General features: G+C 39.1%; 1 protein-coding gene across 5 annotated transcripts in view; it reads left to right on the top strand.

Annotated features, from left to right (window-relative positions):
• Nucleotides 1-27,259, top strand: part of FHOD3 (formin homology 2 domain containing 3) — a 712,282-nt gene that overhangs the window by 647,940 nt on the left and 37,083 nt on the right. For all 5 annotated transcript variants that reach the window (XM_043977896.1, XM_043977898.1, XM_043977897.1 and 2 more), the window contains 5 exons: nt 6,329-6,511; nt 14,790-14,909; nt 15,633-15,794; nt 17,286-17,476; nt 22,604-22,796. In XM_043977896.1, the coding sequence (XP_043833831.1) occupies nt 6,329-6,511; nt 14,790-14,909; nt 15,633-15,794; nt 17,286-17,476; nt 22,604-22,796 (849 nt within the window). The remainder of the gene's footprint in view (nt 1-6,328; nt 6,512-14,789; nt 14,910-15,632; nt 15,795-17,285; nt 17,477-22,603; nt 22,797-27,259) is intronic.

Below are 27,259 nucleotides of genomic sequence, written 5' to 3'. Positions count from 1 at the left end.
TATCTTATATCCCACTCTGGGTTGTCTCTTAGCAGCCAAATGGCATAGATTCATGCATCATCATGAAAAACCGAACAAAAACATCTAGTCAAGTAGATGTCACTGAGGAAACATTCACCAGTTACTTTTTCAGTATATTAGACTTTAGAAAATGTGGAGAGGGATGCAACCCTATATGAACTAGATTATATTTGTTTCCAAATACATAGAATAAATTCTTATTTTTATAGTTAAATGTAGAGAATTTTTTTTTCTTGCTATTGTAATTGCTGTAGTATTCTTGGGTTATGTCTGCTTGGGTGAGACCAAATATTCACGATCACATTGTGTGGTAGGTAAGTAGAAATACCATTCTTTCATACATGTCTAAGTACAAACAAGAAACTCTAGGGTTGAAGCAACCAAATTCTTTGACCCCTTATCTCTTCTTTCTAATGCTAATCCTCAAGTCAATGCTTATCTGGAAGTAGAAAGCCCAGGAATCTGTGGGTATTTTTTTTTTTGGCTTGATTATCTGTGAACTATGGGTAAAGGGGTAAGAAACTAGGAGGTATAATTAAAGAATTTTCTATGAAGGCAGAAAGGTCCCATAGAAAGAACTCTTGTTGTATTCATCACTGGCTATGTGACTTTTGAACAAATTAATTAACCTATCTATGCCTGTTTATTCATCAGTAAATTAAACATAATACCTGCTCTCCTTACCTCATAGAGTTTTTGAGGATGAAATAATATAACATGTAGTAAATACCTGGAAAAAAATAATAATAATAAAATTATGCCCATATAAGGCAATAATTTTATGCAAATATAATCATAGCAATAGCAATAATAATTTCCAAAGAACTTTAAAGTTTGCAAAGTGTTTTACCTATATTATCACATTTTGTCCTCCCACCAATTCTGTGAGGTAGATGCTATTCTCTCCATTTTACAGATGAGGAAGCAGAGACTGATAGAGGTTAAGTGACTTGCTCAGGGTGGCAAAGCTAATAAGCATTTTTTTTTTTTTAGTGAGGCAATTGGGGTTAAGTGACTTGCCCAGGGTCACACAGCTAGTAAGTGTGTGTTAAGTGTCTGAGGCCGAATTTGAACTCAGGTCCTCCTGACTCCAGGGCCGGTGCTCTATCCACTGCGCTACCTAGCTGCCCCGCTAATAAGCATTTGAGGTAGAATTCATACTAAGGTCTCCCTCATGCCAAGTGCAGCACTCTCTCCATTATACCACCTAGCAAAATCAACAAGCATTTACTACCTGTTATGTGCCAGGCACCGTGCTAAGTACTAAATGAAAAGCCTTTTTCTATTCAATACCCACATATGAAATTTTGATAGTTGCCTGCAAGGAGATTGTTACAAACAACTTCGCATCACCAGCAGATTGGCTACCAGATGATGGTCTTTTGAACTAAGGCCACTCATGAAGACTGTCCCCTGTGGGGAAGAAGGGCTGAAGTCTGCAATGGTGCAGTAGCCTCCAGGCTGATGAAGTCACCGATCCTGGCACTATTGAAGTAAGAGTGCCAACAGAGCTAAAATCCAAAGTACAAGAATTCGGGGCCCCTTGTCCCCAAAAGTCTGACACTATTTGCTTTTCCAAAAGTGTTGATGGGGGTTGCCTCATCGGTGAGATGAAGGGGTTAGACGATATGATCTTAGGGTCTCTTCCAACTCTGACATTCTTTTCCAGACTCAACAAGCAAAATAATTAGTAGTCATGACTTCATTTCCAGGTGAGAGAGATGGCCAAAACCAACAACTATAATGTGCATTAAAAAGATGGCTTTTGGGGCAGCTAGGTGGCGCAGTAGAGGGCTAGGTGGCGCAGTGGATAGAGCACCGGCCCTGGAGTCAGGAGTACCTGAGTTCAAATCTGGCCTCATACACTTAACACTTACTAGCTGTGTGACTCTGAGCAAGTCACTTAACCCCAATTGCCTCACTAAAAAAAAAAGAAAAAAGAAAAAAAAAAAGATGGCTTTTACTTCCCCCCTTTTCTTAGAAGCAAGGTTCACACATATTTTGGATTGGTTCTGGGGTAGACATACACAGACTATTATGGATCCCAATAAATGTTTGGATTTTTCCTATAAAGTCAAGTATCTCATTATAGTAATCACAAGATAACAAACTCAACCTGTAGATTAGCTTGCAAACTCATTAAAAGCAAGTCCTGTGTCATATCTGTCTTTGGATCCTCCGAATCTAATACAGTTCTTTGTATGTATTAGGCATTTAATGTTTAACATTTATTAGCAAATATTAAATAAGGACCTACTGTGTTTAAGGCACATAGAAGGTATTAGGGATAGAAAGATGATCATGAAAATGTCCCCACTATCAGAGAGCTTCCATTCTCTGCTTACATCAGCAAAGGTAATATGTGTGCTAATAGGTATATTATGACATATCCAAAATAAATTCAGTTTAAATATTTTATTGTTAATTAATGTTGGTTAAATTAGAAAAGGGAAAAAACCTATGAGTTCATGGGAGGTGACTTTATCCTGCCATGCTCCTGTGTCTTGATGTAATTTTATTGTCAATGATGTGTAAAAAATTAAAATAAAATAAAACCAACTGGCAGATGGTGGGCTCATAAATCTTCCTCACTGAACAAATGGTTTAAATTAGTCATAGAGTAAAAAACAAAAGTAAGAGTGTGTTATTACTTTCTCAGGCAGGAACAAAGAAGACAAGTCATCATCACCATAAAAATATCAAGGATTGTTCTTCCTGTCTACTAAAGAACTAAAGTACTGCCTACAGAAGTGGTGACAAACTTTTGTCTAGAATTTGGCTGAGTGCAAAGCATTTGGGGGGTGGGGGGTAAAATTCAATTGGCCAGATATTTTGAAAATGTATTTAATACAAATAGCTAGCTATTTATTTAAAAAAACAATTGGTTAGCAACCTCCTAGTAGTGATTTTTAAAATAACTGAATTTGAATTCAACAATTTTCAAACCATGTGTTTCTGGAAAGTGCTGGCATTACAAGTGGGCACCATAGTTAATCAGCAATATGACATCACTTGCGGTATGCTGTCTATATAGTATAAGTATTCCCAAAATTATTACCGCCCTGTCACCTATCACAGTGCCTAAATCCCACCATTATAGCTTCTTTCCCAGGGTTTTTGCCCAAAACTTTTTGTTTGTTTGTTTTCTGGAGTTCTCTATTAAAATTAAAGTACTGCTTTACAGGGGTAACACCTTCAGCACTTATTAGCGTCCACCACAGGAGGAGATTAAGTAGAATAAAGATGAGAGAGGAGAAAGAAAGAAATACTTAAAAGGTAGATGGGAAGTTGCCAAAAACAAACTTAATGACTCATAGAATCACATTATTTATTTAGTTAGTTAGTTATTTTTAGTGAGGCAATTGGGGTTAAGCGACTTACCCAGGGTCACACAGCTAGTAAGTATTGAGTGTCTGAGGCCGGATTTGAACTCAGAAATCACATAATTTTTAAACTAGATGTAGTCTTACATCATAGTGCTGCTTAGAGATGATTCTCTTTGTGAGACTTAGACTTCACCTCACCCAAAGTGCAATTAGTAAGGAATTAAATCATTATACATTATTTTTTTTACCTAACTGATGCAACCCCTGACCATCAGGGGTAATATTTGCATTCTGCTTAGAAACTGGAGTCGTTCCATTGTTCCTGAATCTCCAGAATTTACCAGTACTTGAAACTTGAGTCTTAGCCCATAGTTTACTGAAGAGCAGAAATAAGTATTCTAAATGTCTCCAAGAGCTTTCTTCAGCCTATGCAGATGTCTTTAGCCCATGCACACATTATGACCAAACCATTTTCATCCAAACCATTCTACCAGGTGTCAAGATGGTACAGAAGAAGTGCTTCATAATATGGTTTGACAACAACACAAAGAAAACCTACTAAAATCTTTTTTTTCCAGGGAGAACCATTGAAACAAGTCCCTCCTGCTAGCTACCTCACTGCTACCAAGTTTCACTGTCCCCCAGAACCGAAACATCCAGATGAAAATCCATTTGATCATCTGGATGTTTTGACTACGTGGTGCCAAATATTCAATTTGTTAGAAACATCTGGGTGTTTGGACTAATTTTTCCATTTTCATCCAGATGTTTGGTGCTATCTATATGCAGCCAAAGTATCTGGGTTTATTCATACAAATTCCAGAAATAATGAGCAAAACAAAGCAGTGTTTGTGCTTGGGGGGGGTAGGGTGGGAAAGGAAATGCATAAGGGAAAAACACTAACAAAAGAGAAATTTCATTTTGCCATGTAAAACATTGCATTGGAAATATCATCATAGAACTTTTCACATCCCTTTATTTTTTCCAATTACATGCAAAGATAGTTTTCAACATTGATTTTTATAAAATTTTGAGCTCCAAATTTTTCTCCCTCCCTCCTACCCCTGCCCCATCTCAAAGCCAGCAGGCAATCTGATATAGGTTATATATTACAATCATCACATCCCTTTAAAAATGCTAACTTAGGCCAAATGATATGAACCAATGAGAATCCATACATTGGTTCAAAATAACCATTCCTATACTTTTTACCTTTTACCTTTTCTTAATTTTTCTATGCTAGCTTTTAGCTATGAGCAAGTTTAAAAATTATAAAATCTATTTGAATTTGTAGTTGTGTTTTACTTTTTTGCAAAATTATTTACCATCCTTTTTAAGGTACCAAGACTTGACATAGCTGATTTTAGTTGAGGTATTTACATTTACCATTCCATTTCAAGTTTTAAATGGACAAAATTGAAATATGATCAGTTTGTAAGTCTATCTCTGAAAATTCCAAAAAAAGGAAAACTGACAGGCCAAACATGCATAAAGAAGAAATTTCTTTATTGACCATAAATACGTTTCCTAAATGAAGAGCAAAAAAAGAACTTCACAAAGTGTATGGTCTTACTGTTGTCTTTTTCCCATTCTTCTCTTGATCTCTCTCTATTTCCTTTTCCTACATGCCTCTTTCCAGCCTTACCTAGAATGCTGTCTGTGTTCAGACCTAGGGAGGTCTTCGAGTGAGTGGAAGGAACATCAGTCTAGGAGCCGTAAGACCCTGTTGCAAGCCACAACTTTGTTTCTGCCTATGTCACAACCGTGGACAAGTTACTTCCTCATCTGTAGAATGAGAGGGTTGGGGCTTAGATACTATCCAAAGTCTTGTATAGTTGTTTCAGTTGTGTCTGAGCCTTCCTCACCCCATTTGGAGTTTTCTTGGCAAAGATACTGAAAGTGATTTGCCATTCCTTCTCCAGCTCATTTTACAGATGAGGAAACTGAGGCAAACAAAGTTAAGTGATTTTTCCAGGGTCAAACAACTAATAAGTGTCTGAGATTGAATTTAAACTCATGCCTTCCTGACTCTACACCTGGTTCTTTATCTATTGTGCCACCTCTCTAAGATTTCCTCCGCTCTCAATTTCTGCTTCTAAGTTATTCTGGATCATTGTAAAACAGTGGTCCAAAAAATGAAGAAATATTTGACCGAATACATGTGTGTCCAGAGATGTAACTATGGGAGGATAAATGGGGCTTTGCCCCCCAACCCGAGTGCCAGTATACAGGGAGTATGTTTTTCCCCTACAATACTCCTATAGCCTACTGCCCACACACTTTGCAGGAACATACACCAGTCCTGTGACATAACTGCCCCCTCTCCTCACATAGGCTCAGACCACCACCCACTGAGTCCTGTTGTCACTGCCTCCCTCTCCTGGGGCTCATCTTGTGCACCATTGGACCCCCCCCCACCAGAAGTAGGGAGCTCTCAGCCATACCAGAAGGGCATGGGCCCAATTCTGGGGAATAGGCCTCTATTCCTCTCGATACTAAGGCACCTGAGACAAACTTCAGTCAAACCATGTCATGCTGCCAGGTCTGGGAACCCACACCTTTCCTTTCATAGGGGATACCCTGACATCCCCCCTCAGCAGTAGTTTTCTGGTTTCTGCGGCTGTGGGGTTATATACCTGGTGTCTGTCTCCCTGCCCACACCCTGAACAATGGCCTGGGACCTATTTGTCTGTGGGGCCTTGTGACCCAAGGTGTGAGTCCTCCCTTCTCCGTCCATGAATGAATTTTCCCCAGGCATCAGAAGCACTGGCTAAAGAGAGCTCTGCCTGTGTTTACATTGCTTCTCTATTTTCTCTTGGAGATGTGTATTGCTAGAACGGCACAATACTGATGATGCATTTGTGAGGAAACCCCATAAACATGAAGTGCATCTCTAGCTTCTAACAAAACGAAAATAGAAGGCATTGCTGTTTTTGTCACACTATGAATAGGAAATAGACTGTGTTGTTTTCTCTTTCCAGAAAATCCTCACCATGATTCCCACTGAAGAAGAAAAGCAAAAAATTCAGGAGGCCCAGATGGCTAACCCAGATCTCCCCTTGGGCAGTGCTGAGCAGTTTCTCCTCACACTTTCCTCCATCAGTGAACTGTCTGCCAGACTCCAGCTCTGGGCTTTCAAAATGGACTATGAAGTCATTGAAAAGGTAAACAGTTAATGAGAGAGGGAAGAGGCCACACACAACCACTGTTCCTGAGAAATGAGATCTTCTCATGAGCAGCAGCGGATTGTTATTCTTGAGACTCTGGCTTGGCGGGTGTGTTGACAAAATTTGAAAAATGATGTTCATTGTGTCCAGTATCTGACAGGAGTCAACAATCCCCAGTGTTAAGTGTTCCAACAATCCATGCTAGGCCATTCTCTTAGCTCAAAGGCCATAAAAAAACAGGTGGCAGATTGAGTAGGGCAACATTCTGCCAACGCCTGGTCCAGATGGATAGAAGTAAAGGCATATAGGAGGATAGTGACAATGGTAATTCAGAGGGTGGAGTCAAATCAAAAGATATTTTAGAAATGACTTCTACAGTAAACATGTGGCAACTGATTTGTAATGGGAAAGGACAGAGAAGGAAAAGTCAAAGATTACAGACGTGAGTCATATTGGGTGAATACTCCCAGAAACAACAGAAATAGGGAAATCAGGAGGAGCTGGTTTTGGAAACATTGAATATCAAGGTGAAGAGTAGAACATCCAGGTAAAAATTTGCCATCAGTACTTGGAGCTGTGGATCTCAAGCAGAAAAGACATGTTAGGACTAGAACTATAGATTTGGGAGTTATCTGAATAAAGGTAGTAGTTAGAGGCACGGGAATGAATCAGATTACTAAGTAAAAGAGTATAGAGATAAAAGAAAACAAAACCAAAGACAGACCCATGGAAAATGCCTACAGTACGGGATTGTAGGGAGGCTAAGGAGCCAGTGAAAGAAATAGAGAAAATGTTACAGAGAGGTAGGAAGAATCAGGAAAATATAGTGTGTCTGAAGGCAAGAGTAGAAAGAGGGTTGCCAACAATGCCCAGTAGGGTCAAAGAGGATGAAGTCTGAAGAAAAAAAAAACAACCATGGGCCAATCTACCTCCAAGTATATAAAAGAAAGGTAGGCAACCTAGAAAAGAAATTCTATGAGGGTGCCCACCTGCTTGAGCCTAGCCTCTACAGCCAAGGATGAAGCTCTACCAAGCACATGGTACCTTCCCTGTCCTTGGCCCCAGCCTTCAGAGAGGCCAGTCCTGCAGAAATGCCAAAGGGAGGGGCTGCCAAGTGATCAGCCTAGGTAGAGTCCCTCTGAAGGAGAAGGCTAGAGGAATGATCCTAGGTTTCTAAAGATTGCTTTTATTCGCTTGAAAGAAAGAAGGCTAGAATGCTGATGGTGGCAACTCTTGCAACACACAGTAGTTGGTCTCCAGGGTCTATCTGGTCTTTAAAATTCTGTGTTACATGATCCAGGGCTGAAGTTCACTGCTGGCAAGAGGCTGGCCACAATTATTAACGGGACTCTTCTGGAATTAAACTGCAATTCAACTTAACCAATAATCAACCTAAAGAGCAACATAAATCATACAACAATAAAAAACAACTTCAGGGGCAGATAGGTGGCATAGTCAATAAAGCACTGGCCTTGAATTCAGGAGGACTTGAGTTCAAATCCAGCCTCAGACACTTGACACTTACTAGCTGTGTGACCTTGGACAAGTCACTTAACCCCCATTGCCCTGCAAAAAAAAAAAAAAACCAAACAAACAAACAAACAACAACAACCAAAAAAAAACCCACCAAAACACCTGGGGCAGCTAGGTGGGCAGTAGATAAAGCACTGGCCCTGGATTCAGGAGGACCTGAGTTCAAATCCAGCCTCAGGCACTTAACACTTACTAGCTGTGTGACCCTGGGCAAGTCACTTAACCCCAATTGCCTCACCAAAAAAACGACAAACAAAAACAAACAAAAAATAACTTCATAAGAATAAGGTGGAGGCATGATTAGATAGCAGTTCTTAAAAAAAAAGAGAGAGATCGAAATATTTTAATGAACTGCAAGTTTAGCAGTGTGATATGGCCACCAAAAAGGCTAGTAGAAACTCAGGCGCCACAAACAGGGACATAGCTTCTAGAAGGAGGGAGGTGCTAGTCCCTCTGCTCTCATCAGACATCATTCAGGCTGTTGTGTTCAGTTCTTGGAGTCACATTTTACCAAGGACATTAATATGGTGGAGAGGGCATAGAAGAGGGCAGTTAAGATGGCGAAGGGTCTTGGGTCCATGTCGTGTGAGGAACAGTTGAAGGAACTGGCTGTGTTTAACATGGAAAAGATAAAAGTCAAAGGAGACTTGATGATAGCCACTGTCAAATATTTTAAGGGCTATAATGTGGAAAAAAGACTGCACCTCTTCCATTTGGCCCCACTTCGACCCCAATGGGTGAAAAGTTACAAAGAGAGCAAGCCACGCAGGCTTGATGTCAGGAAAAAGCTTCCTACCAATTATAGCTGTCCCAATGGGAATGGGCTGCCCTGAGATATGGATGGTTCCTCTTCTTCAGAGGTCTTCAGGCAGAGGCTGGATGATCACTTGTTGAGTATGTTACAGGAAAGATTCCTTTCATGGGTGGTTTAAACTGCATAATCCCTAAAATCCCTTTTAACTCTAAAATTCTGTGATTCTATAAAACAGTTGTTGAGTTTCTATGGGTTTGTTACGTGTTCAGCAGGATAGCAAGAAGTATAAGATATGGACCCTGTCTATCTTCTTTCCCCCTTGCAGACACTATCTTACAGTTTGATTGGGAAGAAATGGCACATTTCAATAAGGCAACCAATACATGGGCACACACTGTTAATTAATAATGCATAGAAAGCACATAATGAGTTGCATGAATTGTACAATCAATTTCCAAGGAGTTCCAAAGAAGGAGCAAACATTGTGGATGGGGGGAGGTCAGGATGGGCTCATTGGATGTACTGGGATTTGAAGGATGGGTAAGATCCAGATGAGAGGAAATGGCAAGGCACGCCAAGTATGGAGGTGAACAAAAGGGCCAAGACAGGACTATGCATGCTTGGAGGATAGTGTGTGCATACTCAATAGACCGGCCTGACTAAAATGTCAGGGTTTAGGGTCATCTCCCAGGTCTGAAATGAACACATTCTTTGCTTCTACCTTTGAGAACCCTTCTCTTCCTGAATATCATAGCACAGGTACCTTCTTCCTCCTCAGATACCATAATCACTATTCCCTTCCCCATGCCTGCCCCTGGTGAAAGCATTCTCTAGCTCCTTCATTTAGTGGACTTTGGCTCTCTCCTCTACCTCCATCACACTCTACCATCTAGTGTACTTAAGTGTATAGATGTCATATTCTCCCTCAGGGCAATGTTAGCTGCTGGAGGGCCAATTGTCATTTTTTTATTGCTATGGCTTGCAGAGTACCTTGTCCCTAAACTAATGCTTAATAAATGTTCATTATTGTTGACTTTGTGTTGGTGTGCCGTGAGATATGAGATTCTGAAAGTGGAAAGGGCCCAGATTTCAGAGGGCCTAGATTTCCAGGCCTAAAAAATTGAGCCTTATTCAGTAGGCAGTGAATAACCTTTGAAGATTATCAAGGGGAGGAATAAAATGATGAAATCTGGTAGCACAGGGAGGATGGGCTTAAAAAGAAAGACTTGAAACCAGGACATCAGTTAGGAGCAAGTAGCTGTATCAGTTCAGGTCACAGCAGACCTTATTCTAATCCTGAATTGTCCATTTGAATCATACCCAAGAGAGGGAACTGAAGGTCCAAGGAGATAAATAAATGAGTAGTCCAGTGTCACAGACCAAGGGCCAGGATCCAGCTCTTCTGACCCCAAGTCCAGCGTTTGTTCCAATACATGATGCTATTTCTCAAGTGCACAAGGGAGACTCAAAGCTGTAATTACTCTTTGCAGATGCAGTTTACAATGAAACATATGCTTAAGCAAATATAAATCCAAGTGGCTCTATCTGTAAACACTGTCCTCCCAGTCCACTGTAAAAATAGCTATCCATTTCAGTGACATTCTAAAGGAACAAAGCATTTTGATGTCTTGTTTTGTTCATTAAAAGTGCATTCTTCCTTTAATCCTCCTGGGTCATTTTGACAATTAATTTACATAAAAATGTATCTGTCCTGAACCCAAAAACCTGGAAACCTTATGGCAAGATGGTGTATGATGGTGCTTGCCAAAGAGCTTTTAGTCTGATAGCTGTTGCCAAAGCACAGCCCTGTGGTCCATTCCTCTCTTTGGCACACAGGGCTATTTGGGGGGAGGGGTGAGCAGGGTGGGTGACTCCAGGAAGTGACATAAAAATGTTCCTCAGGCTTGAGTATTGCCACTGTAGGGAGATCCAATCACTGCTGGTTTGTGCAACCCCCAGACTTCTCCAGAGTAGGCAAGAACTCTAGTATAACAGAAATTGGGACTGGCTGAAGAAAATAACTACTTGAAAATCCAGCCCAGTCTTCCCAAATCTAAATAAATTGGTGTAACAGAGCCAACCTTAGACATAAGCAGACTACAGTGCTATCTAAGAATTAGTATTTGAGGGGCACTGAATAAACCTCTGTTTGCATTGTATCTCCACACTTTAGCTGTCTTGGTTCCCAGAAGTTTACCATTGGTTAGATCATGTCTGAAGCTTTGTGCTCAGATCTGGGTGGCATATTTTAATCAATGAGCATTTATTAAGTGCCTTCTCTGTACTATGCACTGTGCTAGATGCTAGGGATATAAAGTAAAAAAAAAAAAAATGAAAGTCTCTGCCCTCGAAAAACTTGCATCCTATATTAAAAGTTTATATTCTGGGGGCAGCTAAGTGGTGCAGTAGATAGAGCACTGGCCCTGGATTCAGGAGGACCTGAGTTCAAATCCAGCCGTAGACACTTAACACTTACTAGCTGTGTGACCCTGGGCAAGTCATGTAACCCTTATTGCCCCGCCCCCCCCCAAAAGTTTACATTCCAACTATCTTCATTCTATCTGAATCATATGAAGAGTAGTTGAAGACTCTTCAGTTGAAGGTACTACAGGGAATAAAAAGATTTAGGGAAAATACAGTAGTTATCCTTGAAGTATTTGAAATGCTTTCATAGGGAAGATGGATTAGACATATTCTGTATAAATCCAGAGAGCAAAACCAGCACCAGTGAGTGGAAGGAGGTAGGTTTTGACTTCATATAAGGAGGGGGTACTATACAATTAAACAGTTGAACAGGGTGTCTCAAGAAATACTGAGCTCCTGATGCAAAGTGAAATGTACTGTATACAAAATAACAGCAATATTGTGAGATGATCTTCTGTGAATTACTTGGTTATTTTCAGCAAAGCAATGATCCAAGACAACTCTGAAGGTCTTATGAAAAATGCAATCCATCTACAGAGAGAGAACTGATGGTATCTGAATACAGATTGAAGCATATTTTTTTTTGTTAGTTCCTTTATCTGAAGGGTTTTTTTGTCTGTTTTCTTTCATAACCTGGCTAATGTGGAAATGTTTCGTATGACTACTCATGTATAGCTTATATTGAATTGCTTGAGTTCTTGGGGAGAGGAGGGAGGAAGAGAATTTGGATCACAAAGTGTTTTTTTTTAATTGATGTCAAAATTTGTATTTTACATGTAATTTGAGAAAATAAAATTCTAAATATATAAAAAAAAATAAATACTGAGCTCCCTGTCACAAGAACTGTTCAACCTGGAGATAGATAAACCTGTCTGAGGTATATTATGGAAGGAATTATTGTTTAAGGTAAGAGGTTAGACTCAGCAGCTACTGAGGTATGACCTATCTCTAAAATTGAAGGAAATGGTCTCCTTGAAAGCCTACTTAACAATAATAATATGCTTAGCAAGTACTTTTCATAGATAAAATTGCATTTCAGCCCATTTCCCATCCGAATTATCACAGATTTTAACTTCTTTTGGGGGGAGTGGGGGTAGATTAAGGGGTAGACTTGTCATTTCACTGGGAACTCCCAGTCTGATAACTCCCTCTTCCTCTACCTCCCTCTTCCTTTTGTAAACATAGATGCTTAGGGCCCTAAGAGCTTAAATTACTTGATCAGGATTACATAGTCAGCAGGTGTCAGAGGTGGGACCTAAACCCAGAGAAAGTTCTATATCCACTAATTCAATTTCTCAATCTACTCGGTTCCCATGACCTACTACTTACTCTACTTCACCTCTGCCACACACAGAAGTAGTCATACTCTTGCTTTTATTATCATCCACAAATGTCCTGCTTTTATGTTTGTGAACTATAAAATTTCTTTATCTGATCATGATATTTTCTCATTCCATATTTCTCTGTGCTTCAGGATCCCTGACCCTATTGCTTGTTCTCACTCTGGTCTCTAATCCTGTATTTCCCAGGCCATTCATGGCCCCTTCACTTCTTACATCCTGACCCCTTGGTGAGCCAGCTCAACTCCACAATATCCTTTACTCTCAAACCCTTTTTTTCCTCATTTTATCAGCAGTCACACTTTACCAAAGCCAAACCCTAGATTTCACAGCCACCTCCTTTGTTCCTCCTCATGAGCTGTGGATGAACAGCACTAGAGAAAATTACAACACAGTACTGAACCAGTTCTTTACAAATTTATGTAATCTCAGCTAGAACTTCACTGTAGTAATGTAATTCTTCACCTCCTCCCTAATCTATTCTCTCACCATAGGAGCAATTCCGAACCTACTTGTTTCTCTTCAAGCCTCCTATGGCTTCTCTTCTCTTAATCCTCTCAGAACTTATTATCTTTCCACAAACCTTCCCTTCTTTCATACTCTGTATTGTTGGCTAAGGAATGACCATCCTCCCATCTTTGTAATCCCAGTGTCATCCCCAGCTCCTCACTCTTAAACTTACATCTCAGTCAATTGTCAAATCTTATTATTTCTACCTTTTGTCCACTCACACAATCACTGTAGTTCGGGCTCTCATCCCCTCTTACCTAGACTATTTGCACTAGCCTTCTGATTTCTGTCCTTGACTCAAATCTCTTCCTTCTCCATTCTGGACTCCACTCAGCTGCCAAAATAATTTTCCTAAATACAAGTCAAACACTCTCTCTCTCTCTCTCTCTCTCTCTCTCTCTCTCTCTCTCTCTCTCTCTCTCTCTCTCTCTCTCTCCCTCTCCCTCTCCCTCTCCCTCTCTCCCTTTCTCCCTCTCTCTTTCTCTGTCTCTCTTTGTCTCTCTCTCTGTGTCTGTCTCTGTCTCTCTTTCACACACACACACACACACACATCACTCAATAAACTCCACTGGCTCATTATTTCATCTAGGATTTAAAAAAAAAAACCCACAACCAACCCAACTTCTTTTTCTGCATTTAAGGCTCCAGTCCCTTCCTATTCCATACGACATACAAATCAGTCCACACCAGCCCACTTTCTCTTCCTCAGACTGATGCCCCATCCCCTTTCTTCACGCCTTTGGCTTGTCTTTTTCCTGTGTCTGGAATGCCTCACCTCTTCACCTCCACATCCTAGAATCCCTGGCTTCCTCTTACGATTCAAACATCACCTTTTCCAGGAGACCTTTCCAGGTCTCCCCAGATGGTAGTGCCTTCCCTTCTGAGATTACCTTCCACCTACCATGTATATATCTTGAGTGTATTTAATTGTTTTCATGTTGTCTTCCCTACTAGAATGTGGGCTCCTTGAAGAAGGGCCTGTTTTCTCATTTCTTTTTTTCCCCAAGAGCTTAACACAGCGCCTGGCATAGAGTAAGGCCTTAATTAATGCATATTGATTATTTGATTTATTTGATTAATTGGTTTTACTTAAAGCAAACCTTTTTGAGATCAGCTAACACAGAATGGGGAGGTGAGGCGCATGGACCCAAAGCAGGAAAGAAAAGGGCCAAGGAACAGGATGGAAACAAATTAAAGGATTAGGATTGCCAAAGGAAAAGGAGCGAATAATGAAAGGGAAGGAGAGAGAGAAAGAAAGGAGACCATAGGAGACCTTGTGAGTGTTGAAGAATAAGGTAATGTTGGTCCTATGATTAAGTCAAGTGTCTGTGGCTATGAGGGGCTAAAGAATCATTATGGATATAAGGGGGGATGTCTACTCTCCATTCACACCCCACCTTATGTACCCACCACTTTGATTCTACACATAGTAAGTATTTATTTACTTAAGTCTCATGGTTTCTCCTGGGACCAGAGCAAGGTTTATAGAACTAATGTATGTTTCCCTTATGATACTTTTAGGTGCCCAAAAGGAAATATCCAGGCTTATGATTTATATGTGTCAGAGACAGTCAGGTTTATTATTAGATTATAACTTCCAAAGCTTTACAGTCTGTATGTTCATTCAGTAACAATAATAATAATTACAGAAAAAAATAGTTGTAAGATACATGTGTTTCAATTCAACTTTCTTATCCTTTTTTTTAACTGGCAGGAGGTGGCTGAACCACTTTTGGACCTGAAGGAAGGAATAGATCAATTGGAAAATAATAAAACTCTGGGCTTCATTCTGTCTACCTTGTTAGCCATTGGGAACTTCCTCAATGGTTCTAATGTAAGCATCTTATCATTTCCCTGCTTTATTGGTCATAGGAACATTTGTTAACAAAGGTTGAGGCTATGATTTCTTATAATGTGTCATTTAACAAAAACTCTTGATTTATTATTCAGGGAAGTATAGGAGAAATTCTATCCTGAGAACACATGTAACTACCAGCACTTCTAATGTAGACTTGCAGCATTTATGTCAATCTATTATCTTGGGAATAAACTCTACATTTTTCCTAATGCATATATTCATTATTGTCAAAGGGGCATCTCTAATGCCTTCCTCCTTTCATTGTTTTCCATGCTGCTTGTTCAAAAATGTTTATGCTTATAGAGGGGCCTAGCATTTTAATTCATTTTTTAAATATAGTAAATAGAAGGAGGTAAAAGAAAAACTGATGAGATGGGAGGGAGGATGGAGAGAAAGGCTACATCAAGCTGTTGGATAGCAGGGAACCTGAGGCAGGACATCATGAGAAAAAGGAGATGAAACTGAGTCATCAGAGGCACCTTTAATTCACTCTACACTAAAGGCCTCTAGTGAAGGGATAATGGGGTGATGAAAGAGTCTTTGTACCAAAGAATGGCCATCCCTGTAATTCCCAAGGATTGGACAGAGGAGGCCTTTAAACAAGGTACAGTTTCCTAGCACAGTTTATGTTCTCTTTAGGAGATTGAGTAAAACAAAACAAATTTAAATTTATTCCTTTTTTCTTTTCTTGTCAAACAGGCCAAAGCTTTTGAGTTGAGCTACCTCGAGAAGGTTCCAGAGGTTAAAGACACTGTGCACAAACAGTCCCTCCTTCACCATGTGTGCACAATGGTGGTGGAAAATTTCCCAGACAGTACAGATCTATATTCCGAGATTGGGGCCATCACTAGGTCAGCCAAGGTACGTCTGTGAACAATGAAGAAAACTCTTGCCTTTGCTACAGATGTTGGATCTTTAACAGTTTTCTCCAGAACAAATGCTTTCAGTCTTTCTACTATGGTGCCTATCATGAATGTGACGTCCTCTTCTGTTTTTCCTAATGAACTTTAAAGGCACTTGCTCTACCTTTGGTTCTATGTCAGACTGTTTCCCACTGAGGTCTTTAAGACAATCACACAGCCCCCTCCTAAATTCTCTTTAAAGCCTTGGCACAATGACAATACTCTGACAAAATCCCAGAATTTGATTTGTTGGTAAAAAGAATGAATTGTTATCTCCTTGATTAGAATGTTTCCGGAATTAGGGCTAATTGTGATTGTGATGCCTGACCATCCTATACAGCTCTTGTCAATATCCTTCCATAAATTCACCATAAGAGGAAAGGGAGGGGAGGGGGAGATACCCAATGAGCTTAAGGTCCTCCTTGATTTCTCCTCACATCAAGAAAATACTAGTAGAGCACTCTGACTCTCCACCCATTATCCCTCACCCTTGGCATGTGACAAGCCCATCCTCTCTTCCTATCATACATTTACATAATGACATCTTTTACTCCTGTTCTTCCAAGTTTCTCATTAGTTACTGTCATAAGGTTTTGTAAATTGGCCCCCCTCAACCTTCACACCAAACACAGAAATTAGTCCTAGGGCATAGAACTAGAAAAGAGTAGCTTCATTCTTTTACCTTCCTCCTCCTCAAACTCCTTAAATCACATGGGAATAAGAAAATATCAAGTTCATGGAGTGTGGGGTCTGAGAGCAGCAGGCCTTTATAGGATGGCACCATTGGGATGAAGCATGCCATGAAGAGAGAGTGAAGAAGAAAGTAGAAAAGGAAAGAGGATAAAAAGAGACCTGTTTCCCTTTTGAGCACCCAAGTCCTCCATTTTCCTATTGTTTTCAGAGTTGGTAAGTCAGTGCAGTCATGTTGTCTTCACTACATCCGATGATCTTCACTCTATCAGTCTGTTTAAAGCAAATGAGATCATGTATGTAAAGCATTTTGCAAACCATAAAGTGTCATGTAAATGTGACCTTCGAACCATTACACATACTTCTAACCTATGGTTAGTGAAATGTCACTTCAGAGGAAGAAGAAACTAATTTGCTCAGTTATATGTTGAAGAGTCCCTGACCAGACATTTAGTCTCTTCATCTTGCTGTGCAAAGTTGGAGTTTGGTTATTATTTCTTTCCAGGTATGACAGAAAAAGGTGACTCCGTTCCCTCAGTTTCACTTGGAAAATAGCTTTATAGCCAAATTGCCATGTCAATACACAAATTATCATTCCAAGCATTAATCAGAAAGCTGTTGTTGTTGTTGTTGTTTTAACTTTTTAACTATTTTCTTTATGGGAACTGTACTTTATAGCCCAGATGGCCCATATACAGATTTGATGGTCATTTGTTCCAGATAGTTTATTAATGTTGGAAACAAACTCCCTTGTTTTCAGGTTGACTTTGATCAGCTTCAAGACAACTTGTGTCAGATGGAACGAAGATGCAAAGCATCATGGGATCACCTCAAGGCAATTGCCAAACATGAAATGAAACCAGTTCTAAAGCAAAGAATGTCTGAGTTCCTGAAAGATTGTGCAGAAAGAATTATAATTCTGAAGATTGTTCACAGAAGAATAATCAATAGGTAAAGGGGTTGGGACAAATATTTTTTAAACTAGAATGTGGCAAATAAGAATTACCAAAATTTGTGCTGTAAATTCAAGGCAAGAAGTACTTATTTGTCCTAGATTGTCAGTCATTTCATCTGCACAACAGGTTTCTTCTGAAGAAAATATTCATGCTGGGGCAGCTAGGTGGCTCGGTGGATAATGCACGGCCCTGCATTCAGGAGGTCCTGTGTTCAAATCCGATCTCAGACACTTGACACTTACTAGCTGTGTGACCATGGACAAGTCACTTAACCCTCATTGCCCCACAAAAAAAAAAGAAAGAATATAATATAATTTCATAGATCAAGTGGATCTTCTTGTTGATTTGGCACCTAGAATCTCCACTGAAGACAGAATCTTGACATGGGCTTCTCTGCCCCAGGAGTTCCCTTCTCCCTGAGAGTTAATAGCCCTATTTGTCAGGTGGGTTGCTATAGCCTTCACTACTACACTTCTCTCTGTTTGAGGGACAATAACGAAGGCAAACTTCCTAATCTTTCAAAGTTGTTTGTCAAATGTTGGTTTTATTCTATAAATTGTTCTCCTGGTTCACTCTGCATCATACAAGATTTTAGAGGGTTTTCTGAACCTGTCCTCTTCATCATTTCTAATAGCATAATTCCATTATATTTATATACTGTAATTTGTTCAGCTATTCCCTGGTTGATGGGCATCCCTCACTTTCTGTACTGATGGTGAAATGTCCTACCCACCTCCTGCCAGAGAGATGATGGGCTGAAGATGTACGATGTTGGGCATGGCCAATGTGGGAATTTTTTAAACCATGCATATTTCTTACAAGGGTTTCCTTTTTTTCAGGGAAGGGAGAGTTGGAAGGAAAAGAAATAAATACTTGCTTGTTAATTGAAAACAATAAAATTTTGAAAGTTTGAAAAAAGTAAGGGTAGAACTGGCAGGATACTTGTTTTCATGAACCATTTCAGTCATGAATCCCTTTAACAGACTACTTATTTCTTTATTGGTGTAATTATAGACACAGAATTCTAGAGCAGAAATGGATGGCTCTGAGGTTATGTCGTCCAACCTCTCACTTTACAAATGAGGAAACTGAGGCCCTAGAAAGTTAAGTAAGTCATGTAATACTTATAAGTGGCTAGTGGCATAGCAGTCTTTGCAGAAATCAGACGGCTTTGTCACTTAGACAACACTCACAACTCATTTTTTTTTTCCTTAGGGGGAAAAGGGCATGTTATAGGAGTATAATTTCACAGAGTATATAATTAGATAGAAACATCATACATTGAATATGGGACCATATGTTTTAAACTAGTGATTCTCTAAGCAGCAACTGAAGAGACTCAGAAGCACCCATGTGTATTTAGACGAGGCTTTCGGTATGGAGATCAAGTTTCCAGTATCACTAAAATAAACTTTAAAAGAAAGACACAAACTATATGGTTTGGATTATTTTTTTCTTTCCATGAACAAAGCAAGCTCCGAGACAAAAATGTGGACAGAGATAGACAGAGAGAAAAAGAGAGACACAGAAACAGAGACAAAGACAGAGACAGACAGACAGACACCAAGTTAAAGGGGAAGTTATTAGCCTTGCCAAATACTTAATGTATCTTACCTTTTGAAGAGCATTTTTAGCATATGATGGCTTCCACATATATTATCTACTTTATCTGTCCTACACCCCATGAGACAGTCTATGAAGGCATTATTTTCATTTTATAAATAAGGAAACTGAATCCTAAGGTCATAGAACTAATAAGGTGGCAGAACTAAAAACTGAAGGCACATCTTCTGACTCTTATTCCTTGGCTCTTTAAGATCATGCTGGTTTCTTGGCTTCATGCAAACACTCACCAGATTGGCTTCATTTTACTCCAACCACAAATAGTGATTTGGTACCTACTCTCTGCCAAGTTCTGTGCTAGATCCCCAGATACAAAAACACAAACAAAACAGCCCCTGCCTTCAAGGTGCTTCCATTCTGCTGAGAAGATAAATCATGATTCTTTTCAGTTCTTGACTCCCCCTGGTGCATTTAAAGTATTGATAAATGCCACCTCCAAAAAAAACTATTTTACAATCAACTTTTTAAGAACATATCTTATGCTAAGAGAGGTACTCACGCATGTCCCATATATATAAATATATATATATATATATATATATACATACATATGCATGAAAGTGTTTTTCAATATCCTTAAGTATAACAGTAGATAGAGTTTATATAAAAATACACTTTTATTTATAAATATAAATAATAGTTACATAGACAGGTTTCTTTTTCTTTTCCTTTCCCTCATTATCTTCCTTTTCTCCATCAATCCTATCCCATGTTATGATGATTAACAACTGGGCAGAATCCAAAGATTCCATAAAAACTAAGACTGTAGGTGACCAGATGTTCTGTATGAGGTAGGATAACAATCCTGGATTTTGACTTCCTCTCCTTACTGGTACATCCATCAAAATGTCTCTCATCAAAACCATTTCTATCCCACAGGGCTGCTATCATCTCTCTTATTCTTTCCATCCTCATTGAGAATAATACTTGCTTATGGAATTGAAGCTCTTTTATTTTCTATATAGTTGAACTTAGTTAATTCAGGCTTTGGTATTCAAAATGTATAAATATTCAAACAGGGGAAGGGAAGGGAAAATGAATAAGAATTTAGAGTCTACTATATACCAAGCACTGTGCTGAGCACTTTGGAAATATCTCATTTGATCCTCAAAAACCATTGAGAAGCATTTTCTATTATTATCCCCATTTTTAGTAAAAAAAAAAAAAAACCAGAGGCAAACAGAGGTTAAATGACTTGCTCAGTGTCACACAGCTAGTAAATGTTTTAGGCTTAATTCAGACTCAGATCTTCCTGCTACCAGACCCAGTGCTCTATCCACTGCGCCACCTAGCGGCCAGGAGGTAAATCAGTTTACTTGTATCTTATCCAGGAGATTATTCAAACTAAGATTCACCCTCAAATACTTAAGAATCACCATTTAATGCAAACTATTATGCTAACTGCATATTACTTCTTTTTGTTAAAATAGATTCCCTAAAGGTCTCTATTAAGTAATACTTTTTAAGCCTGTTTCCAATCATCATATAAATTGACCCCCACAAATGCTTATTGAGTACCTACTTTATGCAAGGCTCCATTCTGGGAATCAAGGGAGGTACAGGCATGAATATTAAGTGTTTGGTTGGAAAGGCAGGTTAGAGTCAGATCAAGGAGGGATATGAGACTATAATCAGTAAGCAAACCATCAAAAGGTTTTGATTTGGAAGGTTAATCTGACTTGACTTGCTGAGTAGGATGAATTAAAGGGATGAAAGACTGGTAACCAATTAGAAGGCCATTGTAGTTATTGCAATAAGAAAAGATAAGTGGCTAAACTTAAGTAGATGGTATGGATAATGGAAAGGAGAAAATAGATGTGAAACGCAGTGTAGAAAGAGAATCCACCAGGACATTGGATGTAGGGGAGAAAGAAAGGGAAGAGTATTAAATAACACAGATTTCCAGCCTTAGTGAGTGGTAGAAAAGTAGAATTATTTACAGAAATAAGGAAACTAGAAGAAAAAGTTAGGTTTAGGGGGGAAAGAAGATAAGTTCAGTTTTAGACAAGGTAAACCTGGCTATTAAATATTTGGAATGAGGGTCTGTCTGAAGCCCAGGAGGTAGAACAGGACTAATCTTAGAAATCTTTCCTTGCCTTTTCTAGGTTAGATACCCTAATCCCCAAATCCCTAGATCCTCAACACCTGAGGGATGAATCTTCTCACCGGGGTGAGAACAAAATTCTCCACATTTACATACTTCTTCCTACATTGAGATGTCTAGTCATTTTCCAGGGATAGAAAATACAAGGGCTAACATACTCCCAACATGTTGCCTTGTGAGTAAACCTACAGTTGGTAAACTTCAAATGGACATTCTCAAGGTTAAAAAGAAAATAGGAAGCAGCAGAGGGAGGTGGAGGAGATAGTTCCTCTCTTTACAGTCTTAACCCTAGAGTTGGCCATTCACTGCTCTCTATATCTGACTCCCTTATGTCCCTTGCCCCACCACCATTTACATTGTTCAATGTGACCCCTGGATTATCCCCCATTTACTTTCTTTGTTTTTACCCCTGACCTGCAAAACACTAGTGGAGGAACTCAGATTCCCGTGGTAACTGGGTCCACTGGAAATACATGTTACCTAATCTTAAATGGTCCCTCAGTGCTGCATGACAATATGTTTATTCTTCCCTGATTAATTCTCTTTCTTACCTTCTTCAGAAACTGTTCCAAACTTATCTTCTCTTCCCAATGCCCTGTTGCCTCTACTACTAATGTCCTTCCTTTTATTTATTTAATTTTGGGGGTGGGGCAATGAGGGTTAAGTGACTTGTCTAAGGTCACACAGCTCATAAGTGTCAAGTGTCTGAGACTGGATTTGAACTCAGGTCCTCCTGAATCCAGGGCCGGTACTTTATCCACTGTACCAACTAGCTGCCCCCCTTCCTTTTATTTCACAAAAGAGAAGCCACCTACCAAGAGTGCCCTTCTTTCTCCCACTGTACTCCTCAGAACTCCCTACATCTTCACCCATACTTTCCTCTATTTTTCTAAATAAAAATTGAAGGTTTTCCATATGAAATTATTTGGCCATTTTACAGACGTCTGTAAAGTAGGAATTCTTTCCTTCCTGTGTTGCTGAAGTTGCATTCCCTTCTCTAAAATTTCCCTAAATTTAGTCATCCTTTTAAAGTGGTTTAAGATAAATGAAACTTACGAATGCATGTTTTCAGTGTTAAATTTTAAATGTTACACATATCAGAATTAATGCAGTAATACAAGCAAATGGGGTTCTAGAAATAACACTGTCATAAGCCCTAAGGAAGTGGGCTGGATTTGTCAGTTATTTGCATTTTGTTTTTAATCATATCATGCCAATGATTTTTATTACCTGAAACCTATACAGTAGCAAAAAAAGATTTGTCAACTGAAGAATATACTGGACAAGGAAAAGGGGAAAGGAATGGGCTGGATTTCTTTGTACTGGGAATTTTTAGAAAAGCAAATCATTTTTCCTTAAAAAAATAGCTGTCCTTTTTTTAAATATAAATTCCAGATTCCACTCCTTCTTACTGTTTATGGGCCACCCCCCCTACGCGATCCGAGACGTGAACATTAATAAATTCTGTAGAATCATCAGCGAGTTTGCCCTGGAATATCGCACTACGAGGGAGCGGGCCTTACAGCAGAAACAGAAACGGGCAAACCACAGAGAGAGGAACAAGACCCGAGGGAAAATGATCACTGATGTAAGTGCCAAGAAATCAGCCTCCTGCCAAAAAGTTTGCTTTTGAGTAAAATAAATAAACACAGCTCTCTGAATGCCAAACACAGGAGCCTCCCTCTAACCATTTGGATCTGAGAGCTTCACCTTAAACCAATATTTATAAGATACTTTGGGTAACTCAGCTCTCTCCAAGGTCCAAGACTGCATTCTCATTCCCATCACCATCTCTGCTCCTTACGTGAGATTTCTCTGTAGCAGATCATCTTAGTGCAAAGTTTTTTAGTGATTTAAGATTAATTCACTTAGATAGTATGCGTGAGAGATAGAATCATAGAATTTTTGTAATCACAATGAGCTTCTCTACATCACTTTTTTCTATGTCCCTCTATTTGAATCAACTAAGAAAACATATGTAAAGTTTGCAAACTTTAAAATGCTACGGAAATGAGTTTTTATTGTTGTTGCTTAGCATTATTGTTGTTAATGGGCCTGAGGAACAAAGTTAAAGCGAATGGCAGAAGGTCATATAATAAGGAAGACAGAAGTTGTGTCTATGTACCATGACAGATTGTCTGGCAGAGGGATTGATTCCTATGACTTAAATTTCTTAACAGTGGAGTTCTGTGATCAAGCAAATGGACAGCCTAGTCCAGTCATTTGAACAACAACAAAATGATGTGCCTCATTTATTTTGGTTGTTTGGATAACAAGTTGAACTTGGCCCTGCAGGCCACAAAATCAAAACCTAGAAAGTTGGAAGGAACCTTAGAAACCATCAAACTCCCAGCCGAAGTAGTAATGCCCTCCTACAACATCCCAGTGAGAGAGTCATCCATCCTCTCCTTAAATACTCCCAGTGACTGCCAAGGAGCTTATGAGCTGTGTAGCCATGGGTTAGTCATTTAAACTCTGAGACACCATTGGTTCGACTGTAAAATAGGGATAATAGGTGGACTAGCTAGGTCGTAAGAGCTCTGCACTTGGGAGTATGGATGGCACTGAGTTCAAATCCCACACAGCTGTGTGACCCTGGCAAATCATTTAACCTCTATCAGCTTCACTGTCCTCATCTGTGAAACAGGGATAATAATAGCACCTACCTCAGGGGCTTGTTGTGAGGATAAAATGAAATATTTGTAAACCATTTAGCATGATTTTGCAAACTTTAAAGAGCTAAATAAATGTTATCTATCATCATTAAGATTATTGAGAGGAAAATGTTACATAAACGTTAAAGTGCTATATGGTGAGCTATACACATGTAAATTATTGCAGTATTATTAGCAGTTTTATTATCAATATTGTTACAAATATTACAATATCATGCATTTTGTTTGTTTATTATTAATTTATTCTTTATTATCAATATTATTGAAGTTTGGACATCTCTGATTGTCAGGAAGCTTTCTGTTTTGCTTTGTTCATTTTGAACCCAAATCTGTCCAACCCACCCCCATACACTTTCATTAATCCTAATTCTCTCCTAAAGAACTAAGAGGAGGAAAAAATCTGCTCCCTCTTCCAATCTTGTTCATTGGAAGACAACTCATAAACAGATAGTTCATCTAGATGCTAATTAAAGATACATGGACATGCTGTATAGCTCAGCATTGAAATTCTTCCCTTTTCAAATCTCCTTCCCCCAACCCTCACTGTATATTGAGTGAAGTTCATAGAAGAATGTGCAGGACCTGGTTCCAGGCCCACTTAACCAAACCTTGAAAATTACTTCCAAGGATTTTCTCCATGAGACCTTTAACACGATAATCAAGTTCAGAAGGGAAAGCCTTCTGCCCTTTCTCCTTCATTTCAACCAAAGTGGTAAGGGGTGATTCCTAAGAAATTCCCCATTGAATGGTCAACTCTGATATTGGCAGGCCATGCATTTAAACTGCTGTAAAACTTCAAAAAGAATTTTTTTTTGGTTATACACATAGACAAAGACCAACTCCGACTGTGCTTGGTTAGATGGGCACATAAGCTCTTAGACACATTTTAAGTGATGTATACATAGGACCTAACCTTGAGGATTGTCAGCATCTCTGAAGAACAAGGGTTTGACATGACCTTAGCATAAATGCAGCTTTGGAGGGGGAGGAAGGGACAATGCAGCTTAAGAAAAACCAAGTTACAATTAACCCATCAACTAGAATTCACTAGGTACCTCCTATGCTTCTAGAACAATGTTAAGAAATATAGGCTATTCAGACTCCATGTGCCTCTCCCCAAAGCTTATAGTTCAGTTATGGAGACAAAACATATAAAAAATAGAGAAAATAAAAGAAAGCCTATAATTAAATGCTAAATTGCATGATTCAGACTATGATTACTGTAGCAATTCTGAGGTGGGAGGCATGTGTAGACCAGTGTCCCTAGGAAAGGTTTTTCAGAGGTGATCAGATTTGAGCTGAGCTTTAAAGGATAATTAGCATATGCAAAGACAGAGAAGAACATTGAGGGCCCTCACTTTGATTTTGTTGCTTTATGGAGATGCACATTCCTTCTTTACTTTCCCAGCCATTTCATTCCATAAAGAATTAAGCCAACTCAAAATACTTTCTAAAATGATCCAGTTTCTGAATGGAAATGCACATAGGCTACCTGATTCTAGAGATACCATTAATTTGCTGTTTGGTTTTGGGCAGGGCACTTTATTGTGGTGGCCACATTTTCCATCTCATAGGTCAACAGAAGACATTAACTATGGTGCACTGAAAAGATAACTGGCCAAAAAAAAAAAAAAAAGATAACTGGAATGGGAGTCAGAGGACCTGGGACCTCTTTCTGTCTCTCTGATCTTGGACAAGTGACTTCATCTTTTGAGGCCTTAGTTTCTTCATCTGTCAAATGAGAAAAATGAAATAGATAACTTTTAAGATACTTATGGTTCTAGCCTCTATAATCCCATGATATTATTTTTGCAAAGCCTCATTAAAAGTAAATTTTGTTTGTTAGGAATCAGGACTGTTCCCCCAAATTAAGAATATAGAGTGTTCCTAGAGGGCAAGCAGGACATATCAGTAAAGAAATTAAATGATGGATCATATCTAACCTGGGCAATAGGAAGGAGGGATAGTGGTATTTTAGTCAAACTCTGTGGTCATTTTAGAGGTAGCAAGGTACTGCAGTAGATAGAGTGTTGGACCTGGTGTCAGGGACCCGAGTTCAAATCCAGACTCATACACTTACTAGCTGTGTGACACCAGGCAAGTCACACATCCTGTGTCTATTTCAGTGTCCTCATCTATAGAGTGGGGATAATAATGGTCCCTACCTTAGAGGGTTGTCGTGAGGAACAAATGAGATATTTGTAAAGCATTTTGTAAACCTTAAAGCATTTTATAAATGCTAGCCATTATTATTACTATTATAATTTTTGGTTGAAAATTCTTCAGTAAATATTTTAAAGATATTCTTGAAGGGCTACCTGCTGTGGTAATTAGTAGGCGTCATTTGGCCAATTAGCATTATTAATCTCTATCTGCATAAAAACATTGATCCTAAGAGAACTTTGTGTCCCCAGTTATTTTTTGTACTTGGAGATCTATTAGGCAAAAAGGGAGTAGTGGACTTTTTCACAGATTAAAATTTTTTCTTGAATTTTTACAACACAAGGCATAAGCAAATAGTTACTCCCTCTGATGTGATTCTTTGTAGATCTTTATAGATACCATTAGTAAGTTTGTAAAATTGGGGCAGCTAGGTGGCACAGGCCCTGAATTCAGGAGGACCTGAGTTCAAATCCAACCTCAGACACTTGACACTTACTAGCTGTGTGACCCTGGGCAAGTCACTTAACCCCAATTGCCCTGCAAAAAAAAAAAAAAGGTTTGTAAAATCATAAGCTGTTAGACCTGGAAGGGACTGTAAAGCCTATCTGGTCTGGTGGTCTCAGACCACTTTAAATTGTTTCAGTTTTTAACATTCTGTTTTCACTCTTAGCAAATTCTCTGTTTCTCCTCACAAAGACTTTCTAATCCAGTGAGGTATTCCCTTAAACAGAAGGATAAAATGTTGCATAATATGCCTGAAGGAAGATGGAAAGGATTGTAAAAATTCTGATACAGGACCACCCCTTTGTTTTGTAGAAAAGGAAACAGGCCTTGAGCAATGACCTGCCTGTGGTTGTACTGCTGCTGATTGATAAAGCTAAGAGGGAAGAAAAATGTTTCTTATATACTATGGCCAGACTCTCAGCTCATATCCATATCCATATCCATTACCTCAGAACATCTCTCCTGGAGAAGCTCCAATTAATCCCATTCAAGGAACACATCTGACCCTCAAGTATCCAGAGAAATTAAATTGGCCCTTCTGTGTGCCTAAGGCATCTTCATGGAATCTCACTGTCTTGTCTCCAAGTAGGGACACCTTTCCCACTTTTATGTTCAGTTGGGCAGCCCCAACTATATTCCACTGTTCCTTAAAATATATCAATGGCTATTTCTCTCTACTGGAAGGGCATATAATCCTGAATTATCCTAA

Source organism: Dromiciops gliroides, chromosome 1 (assembly GCF_019393635.1).
Source record: "Dromiciops gliroides isolate mDroGli1 chromosome 1, mDroGli1.pri, whole genome shotgun sequence".
Classification (NCBI taxonomy): Eukaryota; Metazoa; Chordata; class Mammalia; order Microbiotheria; family Microbiotheriidae; genus Dromiciops; species Dromiciops gliroides.
Note: the sequence above shows the minus strand (reverse complement) of the source record. Positions and strands in the feature narration are given on the sequence as shown.